This window comes from Portunus trituberculatus, chromosome 4 (assembly GCF_017591435.1).
Source record: "Portunus trituberculatus isolate SZX2019 chromosome 4, ASM1759143v1, whole genome shotgun sequence".
NCBI classification, from domain to species: Eukaryota; Metazoa; Arthropoda; class Malacostraca; order Decapoda; family Portunidae; genus Portunus; species Portunus trituberculatus.
In genome coordinates this window covers 6,522,735-6,532,570 of record NC_059258.1, presented here as the reverse complement: position 1 = coordinate 6,532,570, position 9,836 = coordinate 6,522,735, and the positions used below count along the sequence as shown (strand labels likewise).

General features: G+C 43.3%; 1 protein-coding gene and 1 pseudogene across 2 annotated transcripts in view; one reads left to right on the top strand and one right to left on the bottom strand.

The window, feature by feature from the left end:
- Window positions 1–2,638, top strand: part of LOC123512264 — a 43,813-nt gene extending 41,175 nt beyond the window's left edge. For both annotated transcript variants that reach the window (XM_045268556.1, XM_045268551.1), the window contains exons 7-8: window positions 1,304–1,538; window positions 2,376–2,638. In XM_045268556.1, the coding sequence (XP_045124491.1) occupies window positions 1,304–1,538; window positions 2,376–2,521 (381 nt within the window). In that variant the 3' untranslated portion in view covers window positions 2,522–2,638. The remainder of the gene's footprint in view (window positions 1–1,303; window positions 1,539–2,375) is intronic.
- A 3,482-nt stretch (window positions 2,639–6,120) lies between these two features.
- LOC123513058 lies at window positions 6,121–6,276 on the bottom strand (annotated as a pseudogene).
- Between the last annotated feature and the right edge of the window lie 3,560 nt (window positions 6,277–9,836).

Sequence of the window (9,836 nt, the reverse complement as noted above, 5' to 3'; positions counted from 1 at the left end):
ATGTTGACCGCTGGGTCACTTGGTCAGACAAGTGGCAGATGAGCTTCACTGGGGCGTTGTAATTTCCTCAGACCTCAAGTCAAGTAAACACTGCTCGGAAGTAGTTAAAACACCAAACAAATTGGTTGAGTCTATTGGTAAGACTTTTGAATTCACACACACACACACACACACACACACACACACACACACACACACACACACACACACACACACACACACACACACACACACACCGCGTTGTGTAGTGGTTAGCACGCTCGGTTCACAACCGAGAAGACCTGGGTTCGAGTCACGGGCGCGGCGAGGCAAATGGGCGCGGCTCTTAATGTGTAAGGTGTGTTCACCTAGCAGTAAATAGGTAGGGGATGTAACTGGAGGGGTTGTGACCTCGCTGTCCCGGTGTGTGGAGTGTGTTGTGGTCTCAGTTCTACCCGAAGATCGGTCTATGAGCTCTGAGCTCGCTCCGTAATGGGAAAGGCTGGCTGGGTGACCAGCAGACGACCGTGGTAAATTACATACTTTTGCAGAAACTGCCGCTTCTAGGAGGACCAGTTCTGACCTGAATCAGTTCAAAGGGCGCTGTGGTGTGAACTCACCATCAAAGCTATAGTTGTGATCTCACTGAACGTTTCCCTTTGTGTCTCACAGTCTGTTCAGTAAAGACAACTCTCCTCCTCACCAAACCAGTACTCTCAATCATTCATATCCTTCACTGGTAAACTCTGGAACTCCATGCCTGTTTTTGTATTTCCATCTTCCTACGACTTGACTTCTTTCAAGAGAGGTGTCAATACATTTGCTCCCTAATTTTGGCTAACTCTCCTTATCTTTTAGAGAACCACCATCAAGTGGGCATTTTATTATTTTTTTTTTACATTGTGTTGCCCTTGGCTGACCTTCTCTCCTACATAGAAAAAAAAAAAAAACACGTTATAACATTAAAACTTGAATTATCATGAATAAACAATACACACACACACACACACACACACACACACACACACACACACACACACACACACACAGGAGTAGCACCGTGTGTGTGTGTGCCTGGTCTCAGACCCAGCCCAACTAAATAATGAGCTCTGACATCTCGTCAGAGACTGCACAGATCACACACACACACACACACACACACACACACACATAGCACCGTACTATACACACACACAACTTTCTCACACACACACACACACACACACACACACACAGACAGACATACACGACACCATAACCAACTTTCTCACACCCGGACAGACAGACAGACACACCGCATTAACCAACTTTCTCACTCACACAGGCGTCTCACGAAACAGTGGTGCATTACCCAGGCCACACAGACGCCCACGGGTGCACGGCGTCCTGGTCAGGCCTTCAGATGGTTCTAAGGCACGCCCACTTCCGTAAGGGCGTGCTGTCCCTCACGTGCACCGCCTCCATAGCGCACGTGTACCGCAAGGCAACGCAAGTGGTGGTGGCTGACCCAAGTTACCAGCCTCCGTACCTGCCGCCGCTAGAGGGGGCGTCCACAGGGGGTAGGTCAGGTTAGGGTAGCTTGTGGGTTGTTGGGGGTGTATTAGGGTGTATTTGGAATTGAGGCAAGTTTTGGGGTGTGTTTGGTTAGATTGGGGTAAGTTTTGGGTGTGTTTAGGGTTATAAGGCAAGTTTTGGGGTGTGTTTGGTTAGATTGGGGTAAGTTTTGGGTGTGTTTGGGGTTGGAGGATAAGTTTTGGGGTGTGTTTGGTTTGATTGGGGTAAGCTTTGGGTGTGCTTGTGGTTGTGGGGTGTGTTTTAGGGGTGTTTGGTTAGACTGGGGTAAGTTTGAGTTTATAGAGTTGTTTTGGGGTGTGTTTGGTTAGATTGGACTAAGTTTTGAGTGTGTTTGGTGTTGTGGAGTAGTTTTGGGGTGTGTGTGGGGTTGTGGAGTAATTTCTGGGGTGTGTTTGGGGTTGGGGATAAGTTTTGGGGTGTGTTTGGGGTTGAAGGTAAGTTTTGGGCGTGTTTTGAGGTTGTAGAGTAAATTTTGGGGTGTGTTTGAGGTTGTGGAGTAAGTTTTGGGTGTGTTGTGGGTTGTGGAGAAAGTATTGGGGTTGTGGAGTGGGTGTAGGGGGTGTTTGGTTAATTGATGGTAGTTTTTGTGGGTGTGGGGTTAGTTGACAGATGGTGGGGTTAGCTTTGAGTGAGTTTGATTAGCTTAAATTAGTTTTGAGGGATTTTCTCACGTTATTTTAATTTTGGGGTGTTTGGTTCAGTTTAAGTTAAGTTTGGTTAGGTTAGGTTAAATTTGGTTAGGTTAAGTTTGGTTAGGTTTGGTTAGGTTAGGTTAGGTTAGGTTTGTTAGGTTAGGTTATTTGACTTTTCCCTCTTTCCAGGTGGGTCGTCTGTCCACCAGCGAGCAGCCACCACCACCACCACCGCTACCACCACCTCCGCTGCTACGTGTCTACAACTCCTGTGTCTGTCTGTCTGTCTGTCTGTCCTACACCTTGCTTCCGGTGTCTCGCTAAGTGTGTGTTAAGTGACTACTACTACTATCACCACCACCACCACTACTACCACTACTACTACTACTACTACTACTACTACTACTACTACTACTACTACTACTACTACTACTTCTTCTTCTTTTTCTTCTTCTTCTTCTTCTTCTTCTTCTTCTTCTTCTTCTTCTTCTTCTTCTTCTTCTTCTTCTTCTTCTTCTTCTTCTTCTTCTACTACTACTACTACTACTACTACTACTACTACTACTCTCTCTCTCTCTCTCTCTCTCTCTCTCTCTCTCTCTCTCTCTCTCTCTCTCTCTCTCTCTTTTTTTTCATAACAATTAGCTTTACTGACACACCCACGCACCCACCCACCCACCCACACACACACACACACACACACACACACACACACATTTGTCTAAGCGTGTGTCTGTCTCCCCTGTGTAAATATATATATAAAAAAGGAAGAAAATTAATAAAAAAAATGCGTCTATTAATAAAATGTGAAGAATTTGTCTTGTCTTTCCATGTCAACAGAGAGAGAAATGACATGTTTACACACACACACACACACACACGAGGTGATAAAGGAAGGATCTCTCTCTCTCTCTCTCTCTCTCTCTCTCTCTCTCTCTCTCTCATTAACCTACATATTCGGAACAGTATTAATAAATCACCTAAAAAGCATAAAACACTGGAGAAATGAGATAATAAAGCACAATAATATGTTAAACGGAACGAAATAATTAAGAAAATGGGAAGGAATCTCAGAACGAAGACGAGACGGACAGCGAGGAGGTCGAGAGAAGCTGGACGTGTTAAGAATCTGCACACCTTTCTCCTTATTTCTCCTTCCTCCGTCACTTAGGTAAGGTGTAATTACGCTGAGATGGTGTATGAATGTGTATACTTTGTGTATGTATCGTATGGTTGCCCAAAATTGAGTAGAAGTATTAATTCTAAGTGATTTTAAAAGTTGGGATAAGGTATGTAGATTCACTCCGTCTCTGTGTGTGTGTGTGTGTGTGTGTGTGTGTGTTTCTGTTTCTGTGGCTGCGGCTGTCTGTGGGGTCTGGTGCGTGGAGCGGACAGACAGCACAGTATTATCATCATATCACTTTTGAGTTTGTTTAGTCCGTTGCTTCATGTGGAAATATTGAAAAATTATAAAGTTTGTGTGTGGCTGGTGGTGGTGGTGGTGGTGGTGGTGGTGGTTTTTCTTTGTGTTTCGAAGCCTCACGTTTTGTTTCCTGTTCTTTTCGTTTTATTTTTTTTTTTGGTAGTTTATTATATTGTAAGATGGCACACAGTGCATGGATAGTCATTGTGCTTCAAGACAATACTACGTGTGTGTGTGTGTGTGTGTGTGTGTGTGTGCCACCAGCCCCGAGGTGAACTTTGTGGATTGGTGAGGAGTGTGGAAGGCAAGGCCACTAATCACTCGCGCTACAACAAGTGGTTGAGCCCTTTCACTTTGATGCGTCACCGTTATCACCACCACATGCAATGTTTTTTTTTTTTTTTTTTTTTTTTACGTAGGGAAGAGGGCCAGCCAAGGGCAAAAATATATATATATATATATATATATATATATATATATATACTTGAGTGCTGGCTCTCTAAAAAATGTAAAAGCGTCAGCCAAAGTTGGCGAGCAAATGCCTCGATACCTCCCTCTTAAAAGAAGACAAGTCGTAGGAATTCGGAAATACAGATGCAGGCAGGGAGTTCCAGAGTTCACCAGTGAAAGGGATGAATGACTGAGCGTACTGGTTAACTCTTGCATTAGAGAGTTGGACAGAATAGGGATGAGAGGAAGAAGAAAGCCTTGTGCAGCGAGGCCGCAAGAGGAGGGGAGGCATGCAGTTAGCAAGATCAGTAGAACAGTTACCATGAAAATAGCGATAAAAGATAGAAAGGGATGCAACATTTCGGCGGTGAGAAAGAGGCTGAAGACAGTTAGTCAGAGGAGGGGAGTTGATGAGACGAAGAGCTTTTGATTCCACCCTATCTAGTAAAACTGTGACTGGAATCCCCCCAAACATGCGAAGAGTACTCCATACAGGGACGGATAAGGCCCTTATACAGAGTAAGCAGTTGGAGGGGCGAGAAAAACTGGCGGAGACGCCTCAGAACACCTAACTTCATAGAAGCTGTTTTAGCAAGAGATGAGATGTGAAGTTTCCAGTTAAGATTATGAGCAAAGGACAGACCGAGGATATTCATTGTGGAAGAGGAGACAGTTGAGTGTCATTGAAGAAGAGGGGATAGTTGTCTGGAAGGTTGTGTCGAGTTGATAGATGGAGGAATTGAGTTTTTGAGGCATTGAAAACTACTAGATTTTCTCTGCCCCAATCGGAAATCTTAGAAAGATCGGAAGTCAGGCGTTCTGTGGCGTCCCTGCGTGATCTGTTGACTTCCTGAAGGGTTGGTCGTCTCTGAAAGAACGTGGAAAGATGTAGGGTGGTATCATCAGCGTAGGAGTGGATAGGGCAAGAAGTTTGGTTAAGAAGGTCATTAATGAATAATAGAAAGAGAGTGGGTGACAGGACAGAACCCTGAGGAACACCACTATTAATAGGTTTAGGAGAAGAACAGTAGCCGTCTACCACAGCAGCAATAGAGCGGTCGGAAAGGAAACTTGAGATAAAGTTGCAGAGAGAAGGATAGAAGCCGTAGGAGGGCAGTTTTGAAATCAAAGCTTTATGCCAGACTCTATCAAAAGCTTTTGATATGTCTAACGCTACAGCAAAAGTTTCACCGAAATCTCTAAAAGAGGATGACCAAGACTCAGTAAGGAAAGCCAGAAGATCACCAGTAGAGCGACCTTGACGGAAGCCATACTGGCGATCAGACAGAAGATTGTGAAGTGACAGATGTTTGAGAATCTTCCTATTCAGGATAGATTCAAAACTTTAGACAAGCAAGAGATTAAAGCTATAGGACGGTAGTTTGAGGGGTTAGAACGGTCACCCTTTTTAGGAACAGGCTGAATGTAGGCGAACTTCCAGCAGGAAGGAAAGGTAGAAGTCGATAGACAAAGTTGGAAGAGTTTGGCCAGGCAAGGTGCAAGCACGGAAGCACAGTTTTTAAGAACAATAGGAGGGACCCCATCAGGTCCATAAGCCTTCCGAGGGTTTAGGCCAGCAAGGGCATGGAAAACATCATTACGAAGAATTTTAATTGTAGACATGAAATAGTCAGAGGGAGGAGGAGAGGGAGGGACAAGCCTAGAATCGTCCAAGGTGGAGTTGTGAGCAAAGCTTTGAGAGAAGAGTTCAGCTTTAGAAATCTTTCCAAGCATTTGCAAAAATTATGAGTGAATAAGAATATATTTCGCAGTTTCTACTAAGCTTAAAGATTGGATTATATCTATAAGACAAGTCTCAGAGTGATTGGTAATCAAGGACAGGGGTACCAACTGGCAGTCAAAAGTTAAACAACACTTGCACAGATTTGCGAGCGAGCGAGCGCGCGCGCTCACACACACACACACACACACACACACACACACACACACACACAGTTCTATTCGAAAATCGGTATGTACGAACTCTGAGCGCATTCCGTAGGGGAGTGGCTGATTGGTGACCAGCAGACGACAGGGCAGTGAAGCAACACACACACACACACACACACAGAACGAACGGACACTTAACCTCGTCGTCATCAATGACTATATAAATAACGTTATAGTCATTGCTCATCGTGGCATGAGATTACACCAAGTTTCGGTCAGGGAACTTGACAATCATACTATAGAAGTGATCCTATAAAGTATGATCGCGCACACACAGGGCAGTCATTGAAGCGTGTAGCAGTGCAGTGTTAACACCACACCAGACCATAACACCACAATATCGCCTGCACCAGACAGATACACATCGCGCCATCTCCGCTGACCCGCCGCCACCGCTCCGCCAACCTCCGCCCATCGCCAAGGCTCCTGCCCAGGCTACGGCAAGAATGTTCCGTTGCACAATGAACGTTATTCATCGAGGTTTCCGTGTGTTTCTAGGTGTTTTCAAGACTCTGGGTGTAGGAGGAGGTGTAGGTGGTGGAAGGGAGAGGTGGAGTATGAAGGCTAAGATGAGTTACTGAACAAAGGTGTAAAAAAAAATTTCGGCGCCAGTGTAATTCTTTTCTGCTTTATTAATGGAGTTGGCATTGTTTTGATGTCTGATTTGATTAGCAAAGTAAAGCAAGTTTTAAGACATCATTAAATCGAGTCTAGTTTGTTTTTATTTTAAAAAAATATTTGTCACTGTAAATTATAACTTTTTTTTTTATTAGCACGCATAGAATTGTTTTGGTGTTTGATATAAGACTTAAAGAATATAAGTAACGTGACCTAAGTAATAATATCCAGTAACATTTAGCCGAAGTATTCGTATTTCCAAATTCAAAATTCTTATAATGTCAAAATATAAAATAAGATTTTTCTTATACGGCAAAGAACTTGTGTTTTCTTTATTTATGTGGAAAGTAAAAAAATTTTCTTATTCAGAAAATCTAATATAATTCAGACTGGCTGCGTTTTCCATCTCGACATTTTGGTGTTTTTGTGGCACCGTTGGTGAAAGTTACACACCGTTTCTTGGACTTCTCTCTGATAACACTGGACCCGATTGTGTTTTTTATAATTTGGGTCTTTGTTAAAAAAATTTATACGTCAGAAAATGTAGTGCATTCCAGTCTGGGCGTCTTCTTTCTTCTCTCGATTTTCAAAATGGTGTACGTTACGTAAAAACACACCCACAGACACACGTCCTCACTGCTTCCCTCCCGCTCTGCACACCAATGTTTGGCTCAACTCCCTGTGTTTCCAGACTCAGAGACTGAACCAAAGCCTGAACCAACCTTGGAAATATATGAATAACCACCAAAACCCTCAAATAAGATGATGGTTACTATAGCCCGTTCACAGCACCCACCGCCCACCGTGACGGCATGGAGACATTCCCTCGTCAGTATTTCACTCAGTGTTTAGTGTTTTCCGGGCATTTCCAGCTGTTTTCATCCTGATATGTACGTGTTTCTGTATTAGGGAGGAAGAAATAAAAAAATGGAAGTGTGTGAGGGAGTATTCCCTGCTCATGATCGCTACAGGCGCAAGCCATAAGCCTCTCCATGCCCTCCCTCATAGTGGAGCCTGGGTTTCCTCGTCACTGGCTGGCGGCGTCCAGAGGTGTGGCGGAGGCCCATAGCAGTAATTAATGTAATGGCTAAAGTTTATGGAACAAGGATAAAAGGAAAGATTAAACATTGAGCATTAGAAAGTAAACGTTTTGGTGAAGGACAGACAGGATTTAGAGAGGGTAGATAGAAGGCTCACAAAATGTACTATTTGTAATGAAATATAATTGAAAGATGAAAAGTGAATAAATAAATAAAATAAATAAATAAACAAATATATATATATATATATATATATATATATATATATATATATATATATATATATATATATATATATATATATATATATATATATTCATTTTTTGGGACTTGGAAAAATTCTGTGATACTGTAGATAGAAAAATTTATTCAGTTTCCTGAAACACATTGGACTGGATTGGAGCTTGGGACTGTACATAGAAGGAATTGAGGACTTGTATAGAAACAAAGAGATTAATTGTACTCTTGGATCAGTGACCACAGGAGGGATGAAAAGTAGGTAATGTGGGAGTAAGGCAGGAATGTGTGATGTCCCCAATCCTTTTCAACATAAACTTTGAAGAATTATTAACAAGAATGAGATTATATGGCTGAGGTGTAGAAGTAGAAGACAGTAGACTCAGGTTAGGTCAGAATGCAGATGTGGTGCTGATGACAGATGATGAAGAACACAAGGGGGAAATGTTACAGATAGCAAACTGATATGGGAGGGAGTGGAGGCCAATGTTCAGCCCACACAGATGCAAAGTAATCCAATTCAACAATAACAGAAATAACCAGTGAGTGCTTGCTGGGAAATGGTGTGCTGTAAGAGTGTATGGGAAGCTGTTCAGCTTCCGCCCATTAGTGGTGCAGGCAATTTTATTTATAGTGGTGGGCATATTAGGGCCCATATCACCGCCCAAGCTCATCTTGAGTGTAACCACCTACAACCTGGGTATCATGGTGACATGTAGGTAACTTTAAACCACTCAACAAATGGCAAAGTGTTTTAAGGCTGTACGTGGTGGGATTCGAACCTACGTGTGGACGTCTGCCCTATACCACGCTCACCACCTTATCCACTACGCCACCGCCTCCCTACAATGACCTGGGAATGAAAGTGAGCAGTGAAGGAACAGGTGAAGGATGAAGGACAATCAGGAAGGTAAGACAGGGCAGAGCAAGGCAAGGCAAGGCAAGGCAAGGCAGGGGTAGGACAGGGCAAGGCAAGGAAGGGCAGGGCAAGGTAAGGCAAGGCAAGGGAAGGCAAGGCAAGACAAGGTAAGGCAAGGCAGGGTAGGGCAAGGTAAGACAAGGCAGAGCAGAGCAGTGGAGGGGAGGGCAGGGCAGGGAAGGGCAAGGTAAGGCAAGGAGAGCAGGAGGGAGAATTGTGAACAGGTTATGAATAAGTATGAAGCAGCTGCAGTCTATGGCAATGTATGGAAGCTCCACATTGCTTGTATGGTGCTGAACTAATCACATTTACAAAAAGAGATATAAAGAGTCAGAAAGTACAGGATACGGGAGGTAGGTGGGTGGTGGGTGTTATGTTATAGGGGCCATCAGAAACACAGCACTGGAGGCAGTAGGAGGAGAAATAGGCTGGAGCACCTTTGTGGAAAGAATTGTAAAAGGAAAACTGATCTTCATGAAAAGACAGAAAGGCTTAGGAGAAGACAGATGGGCAAAAACAATCACAATGGAAGACAGGCCAGCCTCCACATGTAGAAGAGAGATGAGTACTAGTTGGAAGGAAAGGAAAAACCTAAAGAAAGATTGGAACACACTTAACAGTTTAGGATATAAATAGAAAGATAGCGGAGAATGGATGGAGGAAATGGAAGACGGATGGAGAGAAAATCCACTTTGAACTTTATTTTGAGAAGTAAACTAGTAAATTTTCAAACATGTACAGTATGTACTGTCTTAAAGGGTATTTAATCAAACTAATGCAGCATATAACGGTGGTATTTAATCAAACTAATGTGGCATATAATGGTAATGTTTCATTGAATGACTATGAAGTTAAAGTGCCAAGAAGACACCATGGTTATAAACAAAACTGCTTCACTGAACCACACACACACACACACACACACACACACACACACACACACACACACACTGTTCCACATCTCAACACATCTTTGTTTCCCACAAAGATGTGTTGAGACATGGAACAGTTTG